The sequence below is a fragment of the Sminthopsis crassicaudata genome, chromosome 1 (genome assembly GCF_048593235.1).
Source record: "Sminthopsis crassicaudata isolate SCR6 chromosome 1, ASM4859323v1, whole genome shotgun sequence".
NCBI lineage: Eukaryota > Metazoa > Chordata > Mammalia > Dasyuromorphia > Dasyuridae > Sminthopsis > Sminthopsis crassicaudata.
Window position 1 is genome coordinate 601488855 of NC_133617.1, and position 24016 is coordinate 601512870.

Here is a 24016-nt window from a genome sequence, read left to right on the forward strand (position 1 = left end):
CCAGGTGGATTAGACGACCCTTTCAATTCTGTGAAATGATAATGTACATTAAACTATTCTGAAAGACAAGATGGAAAGACATGGATGAGCTAACTGTATAATTTGGTGAGTTTAAAACTTGTTTAAAGGCTGGACTATAAATGATGTCATTAATGTTTCACCATTACCTTAAGAGGGTTAGTTCTGTTGCTGTACAGGAGATCTTGAAGTCAAGTCCAAGTTTAGCCTAAATCACCTCTGAAGTCCCTTCTAATTCTCAACATCTGTAATTCTAAAAAGCTGTACTATAATTCTATCCATTGAGATTTGCTAACTTTCAGAATTCATCTTTTTGATGAAAAAAAAACCTAGAAATTTTCAAGTATTATGGAATAATAAATATAATCTGTCACCTGACAAAAGGAATAGCCTGGAAATAAAGGCATATAACATCTAATATCTAAGTAAGAAATATTTTAAGAAGCAGTATTGACTTTTGAGATAAAACAGAGCTTATTTTAAAAACAAGTAACCTTTGTTCAAAAACTTTTATTTACTATAAAGACAAAACACCAAAATAGGTACAAATACTATAAAATTGGTTCAATGGGGTAAAAACTTTTAATTAAAATATCTTGATATATTTAAAATAACAAAAGGATACATTTAAGCCAAATTCTTAACCCAGAGATTTTTGTAACATTTGCTTGCACAGTAAGGTGCTAATAGAAGTTAGCCCTTAAGCCCTGGAAGTCTTAGGAATCATAGTCACATAGCAAATATAATTTCATTGTGAAAGTGAACTTTGGTAGAAGAAAATCTATAGGACACCTGAGGTAGTAGAAACTGGAATAAACAGCAGTAGACGCTATTTACAACTTAAGTACCAAATAACATTAAGAACACAAAATAATTACACAATACAATTTTCAGTCCAGCTTTGATCCAAAGAAAATAAGAATATTACATCACATCTGCATGTAAAAACATACAAACACACCACACACACTCACGCACGCACACGTGCACACATACACATAAAACAAACACCACAATTACCAGCAAGCTGAGGGAAATGCAAACAAACTCAAACAAAATGCATTTTGACATCTAGAGGCAGTTTGAGTTTGAAATGTGGTAGGCATGGTGATCTACAAAGTAATACTGATTAGCTGAGGTTCATCAGTTTATACAGTTTACATTTGTCAGAAAACCTTGATCTGACAACTGATCTTCCAGTATATAAAATGGCAAGAGTGCATCCTTTAAAGCTTGCACATGAGAGACTTGGAAACAATCTTATTAGAATTGTGAAAATTCTAAGTAGTTCAATAAAGAAAAAAAAAAAAAAAAAAAAAAAAAAAAAAAAAAAAAAAAAAAAAAAAAAAAGAAAGTCAAGTACATTACAGTCAAAGCTACCAAACTTCACATTTCAGTACTGCTGTTGTTGGTTTTTTCCTTTTAACTCTTCAAAGATTGCCAATCTTCCGAAACAAAGGAATGTAAAATTTCCCTAAGAAACACACATTCACAATTTCTTAAAAAATGGTACATATCCCTGTAAACCTGGAACTTATTTTGCTTCCAATTAGTATTGTACATTTTTAGTGTACTATATAGCTTATTTAGTTTGTCCTGAGTCTTTGAGAATAACCAATTCTGTTTCATTCTGACAATTCAACTGGCCTCTGAAGAGTTAAAATTTACATTAAAAATTATATTAAATAATCAGTACTTGATTGAAAAGACTCATCCATAAAAGCCCAAGAACAGCTGCCATGTTCCTTCAGGATCATATGCATCATATTCAAAATCTTGCCTCTAAAACCATTAGGAAATTGTGCAAAACCCAAGGAAATAGTATAAATGATATTCTTCACTCTTATAGTTGAACATTTTTTCAAGTTCCAAGATAATTTCTTAAATACACCTTTGTTTAGAAAAAGGTGAAAATAAGGTATAATTTCCATTCAATTAGCCAGATCAACTGAGAATAAATGATGTATGGCAGAAGGAAAACAGCAGTTAAAATGTTATTATCAGTGGTGAGAGTGAATCAATTTTTATTATACCCAGAGTAAGACTTAATTTGGTGTGAAATTTTCTACTCTTTGTCAGAGGAAATTGATAAAAATGAAAAAGATCAACAGATACCAGAAAACCTGGATCTTGATCATAAGCCAAGTAAAAAAGTTGATTTTCCATTTTCTTTTTATAAAACCGGCACTAGCAAAACCTAAATCATTGACTCAATGAAGGTAGTAGCACTGTTATATTCCAATTTAACAAGAAAACCCAATAGCAAGATATTTAATGAGATGTGTTTTATACTTGATTCTAAAGTTTTTGTTTTATTATTATTGTGTGGTTTGAAAAGATCACCTGTCCCTGAATGTCAAATAAAAATAAAAACAAAATGAAAATATGGAACCAAAACTCTTTAAAAAAAAAAATAAAAAAGAAATGAATGGGCCAACAGTAAAAATGCACAATGACCCACACTTGCCCACTTAAAAAAACGAAGGCCAAATGGGGGTTCATAATGGAAGCATCAACTCTTTAAAAAATTTTTTTGTTTTCTTTAAAAAACAAAAACAAAAACAAAACAAAAAAAAAACAACAAACACTACTCAAGTAGTGCCTACTCAGGTCTAAAAGAAGAAGATAGTGATTTTCTTTATAGCCAGTGACCAAAGCAAAAAAACAAAAACAACAAAAAAACCAAAAACCTGAACGGAATTGCAGAATCCCCTGCTCATGATCACAATGTGAAATGGAAGAGTAATTGCAATATTAAAATAGAACCTGAGCCCCTCAGCTGCTAATATTGCTGAAAAAGTGCTCCAAAGAAAAAAAAATAAAATTATGCATCTGCTACTAGTTATATGCAGACTTAATTGCTTTCCTGTTCACCTAGGGCCAGTTCTTTGAAAGGCACAGTTTACAGTTTCTGCACAAATTGTGGAATTTTGCATACTGAGCTTAGGTAAAGATCTTGATTTGTCAATCACATACTTCGGTAAGGGTCCTCCACTGGCCTCACCTTGTTGTTTGGTGGATTAAAGGCCAGCAGAATGATTCACGTGGTTGTGCTCAAAAGCACTGTCAAGAGCTTTTCTTCTATTTAGTATCAGTTTTTAAAAATCATTTTATATAACTGGCTACCAGGTAGTACGGAAGACTGGATGCTTCAGTAGCTCTCTTGAAGGAGGTCTGTCCTGAGGTTGAAGTTCTAAACAACGAAGAGTCACATCTCGTAAGCCAGGAGATAGATGTGAGGGTATTGAAGGAGCAGTAGTTGCACTAGCAATCTTTAAAAACAAACAAAAAGACATTTTTATAGATTATCACAAATCTATCTTTTGATATCTAGAGAAAGGTTTCTTTAATGACAATACATGTGAAAGCTACACAAATTCAAGCAGAGGTTCCTAAGATAAAGGAAGATAAACAAAGGATGATTACTTAAGAGTGGAAAGCCAGAAGAGGATTGTGGATTTAGAGATAGAAAGAACTCAGGTGGTCCCAACCCTGAATTTTACAAATTGGCTAAGAGTCTTTCTAATGTCAGATAAAGACTGAAGGATAGAAATACAATAGCTTCCAAAACCAAGTTCTTATTTTGCAGTTGCTCAGACATAGTCATGTTGTATTAAACATTTGATGAAATTATTTAGTTGTGTTTTTGCTTCTCTCTTATTTACTTGCCAGATACAGTTCATCTTCTTCATTTTGTTTTTTTTCCCTTCACACTTGGTTGTTTAAACAGATTTCTTTTGGGTTTACATTGAAAAGAAAAATACTTGACTAATCTAGCATATCATAATTACTACTTTTTGCTTTATTTAATTTTCAAGTAGATATGAAATGGATACAATTAAAAATATAAAAATCCGTAATTTCAAAGAGTAGAGCTTATTTAGATTCAGTTGACATATAAGTTACTGAAATTAAAGTTGAATCTCAAATGACTTGGTCTTAATTCTGAGAAAATTTTCTTGTAAATTTTTCCTTTTTAAAGAACCATCAGTCCTTACTAACTATGGTTCTGTGAACTGCAAGATTTGTTCCAACATTATTATACTGCTGTAAATTTTACCCAGAGACAATTATCTCAAAGATACCTATTTAAAATTGCAAAAGACATGCTGATTTGCCATTTATTTGTGACTATTTATTCCACAGTTTTCACTAATGCAAGGTAAGCCTGTTATCTCTAGAAGTAGAAAAGCCAAAGTTGGAAAAAGAAGAAAAGTGAACCAGATTAAAGTGTGGAGTTTCTGAAACAAAGACAACAGAAAATACAGAAAAAGGGAGAGGTCAATAATGTCAAATGCTGCTGAAAAGTCAAGGAGAATGAGAAGTGATAAAAGACAATGGGATCCAGCAATTAAGATATCCAGGCAGACCTAGGAAGCAATTTCAGTTGGGCAGCTAAGACAGCAGCCAGACTACAAGATGAAGTGGTGAGAAAATTGAGGCCTTGTGGGCAACTACAACCAGCTACAGTGGCAATCTGGAGGAGTTTGAAAATCAAAAGAAAGTTTTAATCTTTGTTCTTTTTTTAAGTATTGGGGAAATTGGAGCACTTATGGGAAGAAGGCAGGGGAGAGGGAATGGAGATCCATGACAGATAGAATGAATTCTGAGAACAAGGTCTTGGAAGAAAAAGGAAGGAGCAGGACTGGAGGGCAGGCAGATATTACTCAGGAAAGAGAAGAAAGGTGAAGGAAAAAAGGAGGTAGGATGGAGATTTAAAAAAGAAGGGACACATAAGGAGAACCTCTGAAAATTTATTTTCGTGTTAATTTGGCAATAAGGGTTTCAAAATCTAAGTCCTTAAAATGTAAAGCAAAAAGTAATTTAAAATAATTTTACATTTTGTTAAAATTAATAATTTTACATTTTCTCTAGAATCACTTATTCAACCTTAATTGGTTCAACCTACTATGTTAACATCAGTACACAGAATAAAACATAGTTCTATGCTTACAGAATATTCTTCTTAGGAGATAGTTTAGCAAGAATATATGAAACAGTGTCAAATATCTTAAATTTACCTTAAATATCAAAGCAAGATGATTAGAGTGTTTTTCTGCATTCCAAGGTGGTTTAGCACAAGTCATTTCTATAATAGCACAGCCAACACTCCATACATCACAACTCCTACCATACTGTTGACCTCTTAGTACCTAAAATGCCAAAAACAAAAACCAAAAAAAGTTGCTGGGAAATTCTGTTAAATATTCTTGTTCCCAACCTAAGAACCAGAAAGAATGAAAATATTATTCCATGTGCTATGAAGTATAGTAGAAGGAAAATAGTTTTTCATTCAGAAGACTTGGATTTAAAGAAGACCATTTTTCTCTTCACCTCTCTCTACCTGAGCAAAAGGGGCTTGAACTAGATAATATAAGATCCTTCCAACTCAAAAAAGTTTTATTTTTATGTACTTAGTCTTTGATTTCCCATACTGGCCTGGTTTACCCAGAAACGTAAGTGGTAGCATTAACATTTTGGATAATTTAAGAACTAACATTCTATAGAACAGCTGTGGAGAGAGGATAATTTGAGTTCTGAAAAGATCCCTAATGGCCTCTTCTATTCTAACTCCTATCAGACTTCCTTCTAGCAAGTCATCTATTTTCCCCCTCCATCAGAGACATCAATTCACTCTTCATTTTCTACAATATAATTTTAATTAATAACTAACATTTTGTAGCAATTTAGGTCATAAAGCCTGTTATTTATAATTTCTTTATATGAAGACATGAAGATACCAGGCACAAGAGGGAAAACCTAAGATTTAAGATTTTCCTGGACAAAGAGGATTGTTATTTTAAGGATAGTCTTGTCCTTTTAACTAACAAAGACATAGGTTACATGCCTCTGAGATGGATTTATGGCCTCTTATTATATAAAAACACCAAATCAGATACTGCCTCTTACCTCAGGTGCCATAAATGCAATTGTTCCCAACAACTGTCCCTGAAACTCTCCAGCGCCTGTTCCTTTTGATGCCAATCTAGCTGCAGCTCCAAAGTCAGCAATTCTCAATCTCTGACCTGTGCTGTCAATTAGCAAATTGGCACCTGTCAATAGCAAAGCAAAAATTACAAGTGATTCTCTGCTAAAAGTAAAAATGCAAAAAATTATCACAAAGACATTTCTGGTTAAGACTGACAGAAAACTCAATGAAATGTACTCCGTTTTCAATTTATTTCAAATAGAGACTCTGGGCCCATTGGCAAAAAGTGGAAGTAAGAACATTATTAGATTTGGAATCAGACAGACCTGGGGTTCAGATCTTGGTTCTAATACTTATTGTTTATATGAATCTTGGGAAAGTCACTTCACCACTTCTCCCTTAGGCTTATCACTTTTAAAAAGTGATGAGGTTGGATGAGATGATCTCTCAAGAGAACTAAGTAGAATGACAGACTAAAGGAAAAAGGCATAAATATTTAAGAAAATATAAAAGGAAAACTCTGCTTAGAAATTACACTTAGAATTTCAATAAAACCTCCCAGAAATTTAGATTGGGGATTAGCCTAAAGAATGAAGTTCATTTTATCAAGATCAGCTTATGAATTTCAAATCCAAATGCAACTGAATCTAAAATGATCCCAAGATATCATTTGGTTTTTAAAAATCCCTATGTAAGTGCACTTTATGTATGAAATACTTGCAATAGAAATTCAAAACAATAAGACAAAATTAGATGATTAAAATGAACTCAATGAATAAGGATTTAATCAGACTTATTTTAAGGTCTTCTTGACTCCAGTGCCAGTGTTCTATCCACTATGCCATATAGCTGCCCCACACATTTACAAGTAATTCTAAATTGAAGGAGTAACATTGGCTTTAAAAAATATTCTAGAAACATGCTCCCACAATTTCAGTTTATAAGTCAGTATTATAGGAGATCTATTTTCAAAAATGCCTTTACTCTGAAGTTGTCTAACTGCTACCTGGTATATCCTTAAAAAAAACAAAACCCAAAAAACCTACCTTTGACATCTCTGTGAATGATCTGATTCTCATGGAGGTAAGAAAGGCCACGAAGCAATTGCTCTGTATAGTTAATAACTACTGACTCCTTGAAAGCTCCATATTTACTCAATAAATGAGCCACAGATCCTCCTGTAAGACGAATGCATCTAGTTACAACCATTATAAATCTGATATAAGTAAAACTTTGTGACACACGTCAATTATCTAAACAATCAACATTTTAATATGCTTTAACATTTAAAATATCAGATTCATATCCATTATCAGAAATTAAAATAGTTGAAAATCAAAAGCATGGCTCTTAGCTCTCATACCAGAGTCAATTAAGTAAACAAAACTTCATCAGTTACTGAATTTCCTAAATGGCTGTATATCTTTATCCTTTTAAAGTAAGAGACATTAATTGTAACCATTTTAGATGGAAACTCATGGCATTATTTCCTTGCTTTCTAAAAGAAACCCTAATGATTATTTCATCTTTTCTTGATGATTTTGTTATAATTGTTTTGGCAATAATTATTGTATAATGGTATTCAGTGGTTCACAAGATCAGAGCCAGAAAGAACTGTGTAGACCAGAGTCACCATTTTATAGACACAGCTGACTGCAGCAACTCACATTTGATCTGGGGCTCTAAAGTTTGACAAGTGCTTTACATCCAATATCTTGCTTGATTCTCAAAACCACCTTGAGAAGTAAGTGCTACTCTTGTCAGCACTTTATAGAGGAGGAAACAGGCTGGGGGAGGGGAGGAGTTATATGTGCCCTTATGTGAGGTCAATGCACAATAATTTCACATTCAGAGTATTCGCAGTTAAGCTAAGGTTTAGAAATGAATTTGTCTCCTTTTTGTGCTACTCTGACACCATTAGTGAAAAAGTGGAAAGTGACAACAGAGAATGATATAACCAAAGAACTGATCACCAAGTAGCCAGTCCTGTGGGGACAAGCATCTCTGACTTTGAGAGATGAATCTTTGGCAAAAAGTTTCTGGGCTCAGGAAGATTCAAATCCTTTTCCACAGGGAGAAGCTAACAGGAGTTACGCTCCATTAGATAACCTCTTGGAATTCAGCATTGCTGCCACTCAATAAGAGGCATGTGTAAAACATTAAAATTTTAATAACCACCATTTAATACCTAGATTTCTAGGGAAAAGGTAACATTTTAACAATCTAATGTATTTTAAATATTTGTTAAAACTATGCTCCAGGTATCTAACAAGGTTCTAACATAAGCAGAGTTACCTGCCATCCATTCTATGAAAAGATTATAATTGCTCTTCTCACACGTAGCACCCAACATTCGAATAATATTAGGATGATTCAGGTGGCTCATCATCCTGATCTCTTCTCTCAGTGCTTCAACTACCTCCTCTTGCTCAGAAGATGTATTCCTGACATATGTCACCTGTTTAAACACAACATTTAGTTCAAGAAAGCACTCCAATTTGCATTCTTACTGAAAATATTTAGAAATAAAATCTGAATGAATTCCTATCATCAAACAGTAAACCAAACACACATAGAACAACATGTTCAGGTGCTTAATAAATGTTTGTTGAATGAAAGTGGTCTTTATAATGCACAAATCAATTTAAACATGCATCTTCTTCTGGGTTTGTAAGCAATAAGAATCTAGATTCAGAGGCAGTTAGGATATCAATAACAAAGTGAAGGTTACCAAATAAAATCAGGGAAAGTTACAACAAAAGATTATAAATGAAGCATGCAAATACAACATATTAGCAGAAAAGTTTGTCTGTAGTTAAATAAAACAATATTAGATGCTCCAATTTTGATATTACTGCCTTGATTTTATCTGTAACAAAAACCTGATGTGATATGTGATAATGAAGTCCTAATAATCATTCAGTGCTTTATTATGTTATTTATGCTATTTGTATGTAATATGAAATATTTGTTACAAAGTTATTTATTATATAGATTAATGAAGTAGATTTTGATATTCTTTGATAATTTTTAAAAACTTTTTCAACAGTTAGGAATAATAGATAATTTTTTTGATGGCTGGTTATCTAATTTTAAACTGTTTTCATATCTTATCTTTACATCATGGTATCTATTTTTGTAGTTTAAATGAGTAAAAATCAAAATACATCCAAATGGAACAAATTCCTTGTAAGTCTTTTCATATCTGTTCATTGGTATTTACCTGTTTCACAGCCATTAAAGTTCCAGTTCCTACATCTTGAGCTTGATAACAAGAAGAAAATGCTCCGAGGCCTATCTGCTGACCTTTGAGCCACTCAGCATCTTCTCTATAATGGTGCTTTGCTTTGGTATGTCCTGGAAGAGTCTCTGGTGTCTGAAATGAACATTAAAAATCTCGATTTTTAACAAGAATGCTGACATGATGGCACTGACCATTAAGTTTCCAACTAAATTAAGATTTCAACTACAATTAGCTTCTAGTCCAAGATTAATAAACTCAAACAATCTAAGATCACTAATGTCAAATGTTACCTTCAAAACATATACAACAAAGCAAAACTCTTGGGTCAAATGAACTCTAAGTTTTATTTCTACATCACTATTAATTATCTAAGAAATCATAGTATTACATAGTGAAAAAAGGTTTTTCAGACTTTGGATGGAATCAAACACAATCCTCACTAGACCTTTTCCCTAAGATACTTACATCTTGCTGTATGATGATTATGTCCTCTCCATTTTCAACTTGTAGCTGAGGAACTATTGGCAGGGCATCCTGGGAAGCAGACATTGCCATGGCGATGGATAACGCTTCCTCTTCTTCCGCTTCCATCTTCTCTTTGCACTTCTGATTATGATTTACATCATCTTTGTAGGTGTCATCATTTTCGGCCCTCTCAGGAGAAAGGACGGCCACTTCTGACTTGAAGGTCACGGTGGTGTCACTGGCGGGCATGGCCTCAAGCAGATCCTCGATGCTGGAGTTGAGCTCTGTGTTGACGTCTAAGCGGCCCTTCTCTTCCACCGGGGTGAACACCGTCTCTTCACTGGGGATGATGGCTCCGCCGCCATCGCACTGGGTGATGTTGTTCAGGTCCAGGGTCATGCTACTTTTGGAGATTTCTCCCTGCTTGTGCACATCTCCTGGAGTGGGGCGAGATGGCTTTGGCCTGTGTATCTGACTGGAAGGCATGGGCCTTGCCTGTGTAAAAACTGGGGAAAGTTTATCTGGTTCTTTGATTTCAGAACAGTTTCTAAGAATCTGTAGAGAAAATTTTCTTTGCATTTGTGGAGAAGCTGTGGGTGCTTTGCAGGGAATGAATCCCTGAGTTCTGGGTTTAGAGACATCTGTTACAGAGCCAGCTGGTACAGATGGGGCAGAGGAAGGAGGGGAGGGCAAAGCTGGGAACAATAACTGGGGGTGGCTGGATGAAGAAGAGTTCAAACACTGACTGTGGGGTCTACCTTTCGTCTGAAGGGCTGGCTTTGGTTGCTCCATTGTTACCGAACCGGGAAGTCCCACAGAAATACCAGCCAAGGTATCTGAGATCTCTTCTGGACTGGCACCTGATTTTGCATCGCACAAAGGCTTTCCAGTTTTCTCTAACTGGACTGTGTGCTGAGGGGAATTGTTTTCTGATGTTTCTGGGGAGTTATCTGGGACGGATGGCTGTAAAAAGTCATCCTGCCTGCAATCCAAAGAGTCTTCCATGCCCAGCTGTATGGCTTCGGCAATTTCCATTTCATCTGCAATAGCCATCAAACGACGACGCATCCTTGTGTAATGTGTAGAGCTTATAACACTCAACATTTCCAAGAGTTTTAAAAACACATGGGGTACTCTGGCAACCATTCTTGCAGCACTTAAAAACACTCTTCGGGACAGTTTGCCAACCATTGAGTGGGAATTATCAATGAATTGCAAAGCAAAGTTTAAGAGGGACAGCAGCTTCTTATACCTATAAAGACAAGTAAACAAACAAAACAATGATTAAAACTTATTTATATGAGTATTTAGAAATAGAAACTAACTTTAGGAGAGTTAAAAATGTTTTCAAAATTCTGATTGGTTTTTTGAAAAAAATTATGATAGAGATTTTTCAAAGTGGAAAAAAAAAGTCCCACTAATTAATATATATCATAATTTTTAATTAATTAGTGGGACTTTTTTTTTCCACTTTGAAAAATCTCTCAAATCACAAAAGGTCTACATTTTAAAAACAAAAAGCCTAAACTTCATATTAGCTTGCCTATACCATATCTATATATATCTCCTGAACCTCGTTTGGCCAAGCCTAAAGTGTTCACTTTTAAGGGAGAAAAGTATTAACGTTTCCAAACAAAGAGTACCTGTCTACTACAGCATCAGCTTGTAAGACTTCTCCACTAACAATATGGGGATAAAATTCTGCAGGAAACTCCAATAACATTCTGTCTATAAGACAAAGGCGCCCCAATAGTGCTTGCCAGTTACTTGATTCAGTTTGGCTTCCAAGAATACAATTTAAAACATAATCAATGCCACCAATACCAATGGATCCTAGAAATAAAAGGAACAGAAAATAGTGTCATTAAAATGTACATCAAAAGCTAGCTAGTATACAGACTTAAAAATACACTGACTAAATATTGGTTTTGGAATGTTTTTGAAAACTAACTCAGACTTCTAATAAATATTATCAAGTGACTGAATAATTAAAGGCTTCCCCAAATATACATCAGGTTCATTCTATTATTTTCATAGATTATATTTATACACTGTTAAAATGGCACCACAAATAAATTAATGAACAAAATATATTGTATATGTGATATATAGTATATACAAAATAAATTATAAAATATACAGTATGAAAATTGATTTGAAGTCTGAGGCTATTACCTGATTTAAGTATTTCTCTGCCAACTGCCAGTTCTCCTGCTTGGCCTTTGCATAGTTCCAATAGTGTTGAAACTGAAAGCTGACTTGTGCGGCTAAAAAAGGAAGGGAAAACCATGTCAATACTAGGTAAAGTTTATGTCAATGAAAATTTTAAAATGTTTGGTAAAAATGAAAAAATATTTTGGTTGTGCATTTAGTTTCTATAACTAAAGTCATAATAAAATAATTACACACAAAATGCTACAAACAAAGCCTCACAGTATAGAGAAAAAAATTCAGTTCAAATAAATTTCTTCAATTAAAAAAATCTAATAATACAGTCTCATGCACCAGAACCTAACATTGCAGTGTTCTTTCTTCTATATATTTAAGTCACCAAATAAACTGTCATTCAAAGTCTGCAACTATGATTATAGAAAAAAAAGGTTTCTATTGAATACTAGCATAGACGTGCATTTTGATCCTGGCTCAGACACTGGTCCTATGCTGAGCCTATGAAAATTGTGATCTTTTCTTCATATGGAAAAACAGAATCATGAAACTTGTACCAAGTCTATTTAACAGGGTAAATTGGCTTTCCCTGGGCCATACTAGGGTATCAAAAGAAAGGTCAGCACTTGAATAATGGAGCATTACTTGTTTTAGGGAAAGACCCAAAATGAATTCTTCTCTGGAGAGGAGAAAAACCCACTGGTCTTTGCCAAAGAGACTAATTTGGGCCAGGGTAACTAGCAATTCTTTCCTTAGTAGAGATAATGATATTTATTCTCTTACATTATAACTCACAGACATCTAAAGATAAACAATGAAATGTTTTGGGTTTTTCATAAAATCCTACACATCTGTGGTTGCATAGTTATTTCCAATCAAGCCTCATGACTTTCAAGATTTCTATTAAAAACTGACATCCTTAGGGCTATATATATATATATATATATATATATATATATATATATATATATATATATATGTGTGTGTGTGTGTGTGTGTGTGTGTGTGTGTGTGTGTGTGTGTGTGTATGTATATTTTAAATCTGGTGATAAGGAATAATCATGTACATTGGCTGTGTTTTCTAATCATTGTTCAGTGGGCCTCTATGAGGAATGTCAGGTATACTTTCTTTTTAAAAGAGTCTCAACACCGAAGTAGTCTTGTCAGTTTACATTTGCTACAGGAATGATCTTAGTTGTGTTTTTTCTGTACTGACTCTGGAGTCAGGACCTTGGTTCACATTCAATCTGTGAGAGCACAGACAAGTAGGCCTCAGTTTCCTTATCTACAGAGTGAGGAGTTGGACTAGATAGTCTCTTCCAAGTCAAGCTTCCCAACAACATAAACAAAACCCACCATCCACCAGCAAAACATACACTAACACAATTTAAGAGTGTGAGGAATGGGATGACATAGCTTTCCTTCCTGATAAATTACAAACTTTTCACAGAGTGTCTATACACATACACACAACACACAAGAAATGAAGAGCTAATGAACTCTTATTACATATTTAGATTTGAAATGTGATTTCTGCAATGTATTTTTTAGATTCTTGCAACAAAATGAGATGGATAGTAAAATAATTTTATATGAATGAAATAATTTTTCTAGATCATCAGCATTAATCTGGTGAATTTTATTTCAAGGTTTTTTTTTTTTTAATTAGAAAACTCAATTTCAAAAATTCATTCATCCAACAAAGAAGTAATTTATGCATAAGTCATTGATGACAAATGTAAGAAACGATGAGAAGAAAATTTTACTGAAAAACTTCATGACCATACCTATTGGCATCTGCACATTTGACTAATATGGTTTCTACAACTGGCCTAAGAAGTTTCTGAAGTTTTATTCTTTCCGCCAAACTATGGCAAGGAGTGTACACCAACATGGCTCTTAATGTTTTCTAGGAGAAAGAAAAACAAATGAAAACTTAGTTGAACTGTGTGTCTAAAATCAACTTTAATTCTCTAAAATCCCGTATATGTTTTTATACAAAAATTTAAACCAAATTGATATCTATAGAGAAAACATTGTGAAACAATTTAAAAGTAATGGTCCAAATAACAACCAAAAGGAGATAATCTTTAAGATACTATCCAGCTATAAATCTGTGATTTTCCAATTCTTTCTAACTTCATACATTGATATGTGGCACTGCACACTTCTACTTCTGCCTCTAAGTAATGACTTAAGATTTACAAATAAATTTTTACTCTCAACTCTTTTAGATTACAGCAGTAAGCATAATGTTAATCTTAGCCACTTTAAAGTCCTAGCTTTCATTATTAGCTCTAGGCCCATTACTTGCTACTTCCACGATATTTGGCAAGACACAATCTCAGTTTCCCCATTTGTAAATGTGAATAAAAGCATATTACTTAACTCACAAAGAGATATGGCACCCACAATTTGGCAACACTGGATTTATTCCATTTGACATTACTTTTCTTCTCTTGTACTAAAATTCCAGGCAAAATGTTTAGCTCACTCTCTATACCATCTCTTTGCTTTTAATATATTGTTCTTATTACTTGAAATGTGTCACTTTGTGCACCCTCCCCTCAAACCTAAAACTGTCAGTTTAAATATAACTTGTACTTTAAGACTTGGTCATATCTGCTATGAAGCATTCCCTAATACCAAGATATCTTCATCCCTTAACTCTATGCCAGCACTTTGTAATTCTCTCAGGCTCTTGTGTATCTTTTGCCCATAATCCTTCTACCATTTCAGTCTGCAAACTGCACTAGAGGCTATGGGATATAGGTGACAGATCTTTGGACAGGGGATTAAATGCTTAATTGTTGTTTAATGGTGAACAAGTTGAGTATGTGGTCCTCAGTTTTCTTATTTGTAAAAATACAGTGTTGGACTGGATAACCTCTAAGAGCCCTTTCAAAGAGCAAAATGTGTATTTTATTTAATCTTTCTTAAATATATTTTCAGGAAATTGTTCCTGACTTCACATGGTGCCAAAATGTTGATTCTAAAGCATTTTGTTTACTTTATCATTGATATGGTGACTGCAGACACATTATTAAAATATATATGCACTTTGTTTGCCCTAGTATCATACTGGTAACCTAACCTGTTAAACATCAAAACCATAATACCAAACAGTGGTACTTTTTATTAAAACAATATATATGTGTATATATATATATATATATATAATACGTGTAACAAGGAATGAAAGTACTCACTAAAGCAGCAACATAGACTTTGTAGACAGGGTCAGCACACACCATTGACAGAACACTGCAGCAAGCCTCCACAACAATGTCTCCGGAGACACCAGCCTGAGATGACCCACTCGCTGCTCCAGCACTTAGGGTGTTTCCATTGTTGTTCCCAGAATTTCCAGTGCTTTCCCCATTGGCCAACAGTAGAGCACCACTAACATCATGGGAAAGACGCCTGAGTGCCATCTCTCTTATATTCCAGTTTCGAGAAAATAAGCAGCCCACAAGCTCCATTCCAAATACCTACATAAAATAAAAAAAAACAAAAAACAAAAAAACACACTCACAATGAATTCAATTTGATTATGAAAAACATGAAAAAATCCCATTAGTTACACATCAAGCACAAAAGGAGAATTTAAATGCCCATTAACCCCGATTTATCTATCTATAAACACTTCTACTTATCTATGTCATTCATATTAATTCCTTTTAAATGGTACATGTCCCTAAATAGTCACAGGGAATATTAATATTTAATAACCTAAGAATATATATACATAAAAGCATAACCTAATACTTATTTGTTCTTAAAAATATATTCAAGAATATATGTTCAAGAATTAAGAAACCCAAATTTTCTTATAATACTAATAATATAAAAATTAGCAGAATAGCACAATTATATCACAAGATCAGAAAAAGTTAAGACAAAAAAGTTAAAGCTTTCTACAATTTAATCCTTTTATGTTGCTTTAAAAAAAAAAATGAAGAGGGAAAATGTTACTGAATATGAAGTCTCTTAATTTATGAAAAGCTAAATACTGAAAAAACTTAAATGTGTTTAAGTATTTGAAGGAAAGACTCTCCTGTGGGAAAAGAATTAAACTTATTAAGTTTGGCTAAGAAAGCAGAACCAAATGTCATCAGAGAAACTTGCAAAGAGACAAAGTTAATCAAACTTCCCCAAAATTAGATCTATATAAAAGTGAAATGGACTGCGCCTCTGGAGATAGTAGTTTACTCTCATTGAAGGTCTTTAAGCAGAGATTATATAAAAACTTTAAGGATTCCTACTGGGTATAGATTGGACTAAGTGGCTCTTCTAACACCTATATTTTGTGATTCTGTGAGTTCAGACTTAAGAAAAACTCTAGAATGTAATATCAAATACTTCAGTAACTTATCAAGGGAAATAGTATAGTTTTTATTCTTTGAGACTAAAGATATAAAAAAGCCTCATTTAGACAGAAGGACTAATAAGGACTAACTAGAACATAAAACAATTAGGTTAGACAGAAGAGAGCATTGTTTTCTATGAGTAACTAGCACTGATACCAAAAAAATTTTCAACGAGATGATATTTATTCTGGCAGGTTCAATTCAAATCCAACAATAATAAACTGCATAGATGCCTCTGTGTGTGTGTGTGTGTGTGTGTGTGTGAAAAGTTTTAGAAACAACTACTGTCCTGATTAATTACAATTAAAAAAAAAACAAAAAACAACAAAACAACAACAACACTTAAAATTCTAGAAGAATGTAAGCTGCTTGAGGACAGAAGTAATTCATTTCAACCCAGCACATAATAGATATTGAATTAATGTTTACTGAATCAAACTGAATAGAGGACTTTATAATAAGAGACTAATTACCTGAATCCATGGCTCAGCTAAATCTTTGTAGGCAGGAGGGATCTGCTGAACTCCATAATGAGTAAGGTTAAAGTTACTGTCCTGGTTTCTTCTTTGTGATCCAACAGGAGATGGCTGCTGTACAGTTTGTTGTTGGGCAGCTCGGAGAACAGAAGGAGAATCCACAGGACTTGGCAATTCATGACTAAAATTAAAATATTAATAGTTTGCCAAAAAATATGGGTTTAATTTTAAAATATTTATATCATTGAATAATAATACTAAGAAGCCATTCATTAGAATCTGACCTGTAGAAATCATGGGACCTCCACTTGGATCTACAAAGAGGACATATCAGAGGCTCTCTATTTCTTCTACATTCTTCTGCCCCTGAAAAATAAAAATATAATTTATCCAAGGAATATTCCTTAAACAAGAGCTTGTAGAAACATAAATTAAAATAGAAAAAGCATATAAGAGCAGTGTTTTGTGCAGGATACTAGTTATAAAATTTATACTGAGAGAGATCACAGGAAGTGATCTGAGGTAACTCCTTGCCTCATCAAGGGAATGTGAACAGGGACCTGTTCTTTCCCAGACTAAACTCCTCTGATACTAGTGCCTTTCTTCAATGTTATTTTGTTAGTTATATTAACCAGCTTTTAACTTACTCATTTACAAATTTAAAAAAGTTCAGATTAATGTCAAGCACCCAAAGCATTTTAAGCTTAAATCTTTCCCTACACCAGATTAGCTAGAACACATGCTCATACAGGGCTGAACCATGTTAAAATCTAAATTAATTGGTCTAGACAATGGAATAATTTAATTATACTTATGACAAACATGAATAAAACAACATACAAATAGACATGCAGTGGTGGTGCAACTTGTTCCTACAGCCATCTTCACATACTGTAAGGCTCTCTTCATCAAGCATTCCTAACAGACAAATAGGGCACATCTGTTCCTCTTCATCCTTCATACTATAGAAAAAGGAGGAGAAAAGACTGATATCAATAACAAAAAAAAAAAAATCACATAATTTCTAATTAAGATGTTTGATACAAATATTAATTCTAATACTTTTACTTTATTAGATCTTGTATGATTTAGTACTTTTGCTATTATTTCTACATAAGTCATGGTAAAAAAAAAAAATTCTGATGGTTTTAAGTTTCCCCATATTAACATGATATTTTGTTATGAGTTTACATAAAATTTCAGATGAGATTCTAAAACCAGTCTAATTTTTTTTTTGGTTTTCATCTGTGATGTCATTATGTGGAGAACTTCTATAGCATGTGAACTGGCTTAAGTGGTAACCAACAGCCACTTATCGCCAGCTCATAAAGACATACCTTGTGCCCTGAATGCTTAAGGAACCTGTACACTGATTCCTCTAACAACTACTTTTATTACCAGGCTATAGTCCTCCTTTTTGTAGAATTACTAAGGTAAATTCTATTCTAAAATATTGATCAAGAATTAAGTTGAGAACAAATCATTTCCTACATTTTTACCATGGTATCTTTTGAAAAACAACATTAACTTATTAAAACATTTTATCCCATAAATAATATAGCAATAACATTCTATTAACAGAAGTTCTAAATTCTTTCCATTTCAAGCTTCATTGCTGCCAAAGACATTTTTCTTTCACTTAAAAGATACTAAGTAAAATCATTTCCTGGGGACAATGGATCCATCAATATAGAGAAACTTCCCACCTGAGGCAGAAATCATTTCATCCAATAAAAAGTCTAACCTCTGAGAAGAGGCAGAAAGAACCCTGAAAATCTGACCCTGCTTCTAGAGAAAGCAGCACCTCAGATACACTCCCTCTCACTTTCCAAGCCAAACTTTAGTTAAAGATGAATTGTAAGAAATTGTAAGAAACTATGAGAGTGAGAAGAAAGGACAAAAGTGGAAAAGGAGTCTCTCACACATAAGTCTGGGACAGGAGTTCGTAATATCAGTCAGAGGAAACCTCACATATTGAGTATATTTTGCTCACAATATAAATCCATTAATTTAATACTTACTAAACTAATGACATTCTCTAAAGTCTCACCACTGAGAGGCTATAGCAGTGAAATATGAGCTCCTAAAAGTCCTTCCAAGTTTAGAAGGGCTCATCAGAGTAGATGGATGAGGCTACAGATAAATGATATATATTTTTTGACCATAGCAAGCTCTGAAGACCATCTATTAAATTATAGAAATATTGCAGCTAGGTGGGGCAGTGGATAGAGCATCAGCCTTCAATTCAGGAGGACCTGAGTTCAAATCTGATGTCAGACACTTAACACTTCCTAGTTGTGTGACCCTGGGCAAGTCACTTAACCCCACTGGCCTGGGGGGGGGGGGGTGGATTATAGAAATATTGTAATCTAGTCACTCAAGGTCTCTTCTACAACATAAGGCTGTCCTTATGGAACTTATATTTTTGCAAAAGCATAAAACAAAATCAGATATAGTTATCTATTCTAGGAAATATAACTTAATTCATTAGGGAGATATCAAAAAAATGTTTCAGTGGTTCAAGGGAGAATATCATTTCCAAAAGTGTATGATCAAAGATTTCACACAATGGTATTTGAATTTGGCTTTAAAGAATGGGTAGAATTTGAGCAGGTATATAAGAAAAGAAGAATAATCTAGATTAAAAAGAACTGGGGTAGAACAATTGGTTTAGTTGAAGCACAGAGCATAAAAAAGACAGCCTCATGGGATAAAGCTGGTGGCAGATTCCTATGCTAGGAGAAGAGGTTTTAATTTTACTACTTAGAAAGAAGGGAACAACTAAGAAATAAGAAAGAATGAGGAATAATATGTCTACCTCATTTTTTCATAAGGAAAATTAACATGAAAACCAGAGATGTTAAGTAACCAATATCATTCTGAATTTGTGGAAGTGCTGGACCTAGAACTGAAACCATAGCAGGTTTAAAGATCTAAAAGAAAAATACAATAACTTAGTCCTGAAAATTATAGATTCTTTGATCCAGTCATATTTTCATTCATGGGCACCTATCGCCTGCTATTTTAAGTTGTTCTGCCCAATGTTTAGGATCCAGTGGCTGCAAACAAAGCTTCCTGATTCTTGAATGTGTACACATGCACAGAAAGATCTATTTATGAAGGTCAGCAGAATCACAATAAAAACTACAAAATAAAAACACTTGTTTCTCTCTTCTTTTATTATAATCATTTTTTTCTCCCTCAACTTTATACTTGAGAAACTAAAAAAGAGTAATAATATTTAATGTGTAATGGCAAACAATATTTTAGATTTAGAAAACTGAAGTTTTTAAACAAGCAAACTTCAAAAATCACAACTGGCAAAAATAGAAATGAAATTGCCTAATCCAGTCCAATTGCAGGTGTAATCTAGAAATGAATGTGTGTACATGGGTGACAAATTCCTATCTCCACAGAATATTTTCCATTTGGAGTGAGGGAAAAAAGAAGAGGGCAGTGGAGGGTTCTACCAATATATCATTCCCCCTTGATAGAACTTTTTAAAAATTCCACTCTTACAAATTTTCCTCTTCTGAGAGCTCATTTTCTGTTTTAATTTTGGCCACTTGGTTTTAGGTTTTTTATATGCTATAAATCTCATTTGAGCCTCCCAACAACTCTGTGAGGAAGGTGATCTACAGGTAGGATAAGTCTCATTTTATAGAAACAATAAAGAGATAAAAGGGCTTCCTATGGTAACAGAGAGAGTATCAGGAGGATTTGGATCTAGGATTTTCTTGTTACAAGTCCTACATTCTACCCACTATGCCATACCCCAATATTTGTCCCCTCCCTAAATAAAAGACTATGGAAAGAATGTAATGATTATAGAAGGATGAGGGACTACAAGGCAATAGAATTTAAACATGAAGCTGTAAATTTCTATATAAATTTAAGCTAATGTGAATACTTCTACTTTTACTATATTTTTTAGGTTATTGCCTAACTTGTCTAGAATCTTACTTTATACCAGCATTCTTTTCACTCTACTATACTTTGAGGCTTTTAGAAAATATCAGTCAATGCACATCTACCATGTGAAATAAAGTGCCTACTATGTGTCAGACACTGTGCCAAATGCTGGAGAGACAAAAATATAAGACAGTCCCTGCCCTCAAGAAGCTTACAATCTAATGGTGATTGGTCATTGTTAATAGCTATTTTATATTAATATTTATTAATAGTTATTTTCCTGATTAGGAAAAAATAAAAACTACTTTGCCCTCATTAGCAAAAAATATAACATAATATGGTTCTTCAAAAAATGGATCATAGTGATAATGTTAATTGGTACCAAAATAGTTTTAGAGAACTGCTTCTTTACATACAGGGCTATAAACCATTTTTCTACCTGCCACAAAATGAACTCTTGATTCTAAACCTAAGTCAGCCTGCTTACTGTCTGGGGCATAGGAGTTGCCTTTGTCCCTGTGTACACACAGATCCATCTGTTTCCTATCTGACTTAGATGAGGTTCCTTCAGGGGCATCTACTCTTGCTTTTTTCACTCAACCTCCAGTTGCTAGTACTCGCCTACTTAGAAGGTACTTTGTATTAAATTTTGTGTGTTGTTTTCTCCACACTAGGAAAAAAAGTTCCTTGTGGATTGCGAACTGATTTCTTGACTTCATATATTCAAAATTTAGCACAAGGTAGAGGCACATAATAAATGCTTGTTTAATGAACCCTATGAATCATCTTGGGGAATTCACAACTTCCCTGAGATTCACCTTTTTGTTCTTAACCATGGACCCAAAAACTTGGATGGGAGAAAAAAATTACATCTTTATTTTAATTCCATTGTCTTCTTTTGTAATTTTATGTATTTAAAACAAAACATTATTCTATAAGGATTCTGATTAAAAAAAAAAAAAAAAAAAAAAAAAGAAAGATTAAGAACTCCAAATGGGGATTTCATTTTTCCTACCAATTTTAAATGATCATTATGAAGTTCAAATGATGAAAGGTATGTAACATAATACCTTACATCTTATAACATACCTTCTAATAAGATAAAGTGTGTGAAAGCCTTTTAAAGCTCTAAAGTGTTAGACATATCACTATATTTAGACATTTATTTTGCCTTTTTCCAATATTATAATTGAAGGGGAAAACTTCCACATTTGAACATTACAATTGTTAATGTGTTATTCTTGATTTTGACTCTCATTCCAAAAGTACAATGATACTAAGTAAGAATAATTTTCAAGTACATCAACACTGATATACATACCCTTAAAATCACAAAATAATCAGAGAATAAAGCTTTTAATTCCTTAAAAAATACTGACCTGTTTTCTGAACTAGATGTAGAAGTACTAGATGATGACAATGTATGGGAGTTTGACATGCGTGATACAAACTTCTGGATGGTGCTACGAGATGGAGCTTTGATCCTTGAGCTACGCCTACTGTGATATTTCTGGAACAAACTCTCAACCTAACATTGGAAAAAGACAGTAATAATGATATTCATGCTGAATTCTTATACATAAAGGTGTTGAATCTAGGTGTCTCAAAACTGATAATCTTCATTTCCTTTTAGTTGATCAATAAATTAAGAAATATGGGATTTTAGGTAGATATATGTTAACTGACCTTTAAAAATGAATGAACAATTGTTTAGGCAAAGAGCAAAACAATTATTAAATGGCTTATAAAAATGTAATGTTGGGGATACAATGGTCTAATCCATTAACTACATGAGATGTACTTCTGCACCTTAAAAATAATTATGAACTACTTAAAAAATCATGCTCAACATATGAATAAATTTCCTGATTTCACTATCTAATTTTAGTTGATAACTAATAAATAAAAACATATAAAATACCTCAAAATTTTTCAAAGTTTTCCTCCATAACATTGGATCTGAGGATTCTAGTTGAAATACTCGAAGCATAACAAATAACAAATGGATACAAAATGTTCCACGCCCACAGCTGCAGGTCTAAATATCAAGAAAAATACATAAGTAAATTTGCAACTCTACTGGAATTTCAAATGTAGCTTTTAACATGCTAGATTATTATTGCAAGTTTTTAGTTCTATTTCCATATTTATTATACTAATATTTATTTTTAAATTATATAGGCAGTCATATGATTGTAAATCCTAAGCATATTCACTACAAATATTAAGAAAAGGAAAGTTACCAAGAAGTTAATTTTAGTGAATGTTAACAAAATTTCATTTTTAAAAAAACTTTTCAGGTAATAACCTTTCCTAAGATTTATTTTAAAGAATCATTAATTTAGCAAGCCATAAAAACTTTAGACTGATATCACATACTAAAAATCTTAAAGTATTCTAATTTTGTTTTGAGCTTCCCAGTGCACAATAGGATTGCTGACACCTAACATCTTAATAAATACCTACTGATCTGAATTTATAGGATGGAAATGCTTCCTACCTGAGGCCCAATAAACACCCTGTATTTATTGTCAGGGCTGTCTCCTCCAATGAGGAAAGAGTTGGGTCCTATCTGCTGTAGTAAGTATAACCGGGCTCGCATGACTTTGTTGACTCGGCGATTTGTTTCCTCAGGACTATATGGAGAGAAGCCATCTGGGGATGGAGCTCTTCGGGGTGGTGTGATTCTCCCACTCTGAAACTTCAGGAACATTGATTTCTATTAAAAATAGCTTCTCAAATTTTAAAAAAGAAGCTTTTATGGAGAAGTGTGGTTATAAATAGTAGCATTACCATATCTACTCTCAAACTAGAAGACAGCAAATATGGGGGGGGGGGGGGGGAAGCAATTTAAGAAATGTATCCACATCCTCAAAGAACTAGATATAAAAATCAAACAAAATCCTTTTCTGACTGAAACTTCAAGAAAACTGAATTTTATATCCCAAGTTTTCTAAGATCACTGATAAGTCATTAAAGCTTCTATTAGTAGAATTACCATATCCTCTATTCATTACATTGAGTGTGCACCTGTAATAGAAGATGAAGGGGGGTTAGAAGGGAAAAGGAAGATAAGATGAAAAAGAGAAAATAAGAAGAGAAGGAGAGACAGCAGGGGAAGTGGCATGGTCTACTATGAAGAGAATTAGCCTCAAATCCAGGAACCTGTGTTCCATCTCTGATACATGCTGCTTGTAACTAGACAACTTAACTCTCAGTAGCCCAAACAACTCTTTAAACTAAGTTTCAGAGCAAGTGATATTGCTATCGACAGAAGTTCCTCCTGAGGAGGTCCTTACAACTTAAAATCACAGAACCAATCTAATACCACTGCTCCTCCCATCCCTCCCACCCCCTAACAAACTAAATATTACAGAGAGAGGGGAAGAATGAATGACAAGTATTTTAGTGATGGAACCTGTCCATTTTTCATGAA

General features: G+C 33.5%; 1 protein-coding gene across 2 annotated transcripts in view; it reads right to left on the reverse strand.

Annotated features, from left to right (window-relative positions):
* Positions 1–513: 513 nt before the first annotated feature.
* Positions 514–24016, reverse strand: part of MAP3K1 (mitogen-activated protein kinase kinase kinase 1) — a 69889-nt gene continuing 46386 nt past the window's right edge. For both annotated transcript variants that reach the window (XM_074282481.1, XM_074282482.1), the window contains exons 4-20: positions 23081–23281; positions 22502–22618; positions 21960–22108; positions 17509–17630; positions 16953–17034; positions 16666–16849; positions 15032–15313; positions 13610–13731; positions 11832–11923; positions 11300–11489; positions 9657–10908; positions 9171–9323; positions 8243–8405; positions 6994–7125; positions 5929–6071; positions 5040–5171; positions 514–3290 (exon numbers count right to left, since the gene is read on the reverse strand). In XM_074282481.1, coding sequence (XP_074138582.1) covers positions 3141–3290; positions 5040–5171; positions 5929–6071; positions 6994–7125; positions 8243–8405; positions 9171–9323; positions 9657–10908; positions 11300–11489; positions 11832–11923; positions 13610–13731; positions 15032–15313; positions 16666–16849; positions 16953–17034; positions 17509–17630; positions 21960–22108; positions 22502–22618; positions 23081–23281 — 3666 coding nt within the window. In that variant the 3' untranslated portion in view covers positions 514–3140. The remainder of the gene's footprint in view (positions 3291–5039; positions 5172–5928; positions 6072–6993; positions 7126–8242; positions 8406–9170; positions 9324–9656; positions 10909–11299; positions 11490–11831; positions 11924–13609; positions 13732–15031; positions 15314–16665; positions 16850–16952; positions 17035–17508; positions 17631–21959; positions 22109–22501; positions 22619–23080; positions 23282–24016) is intronic.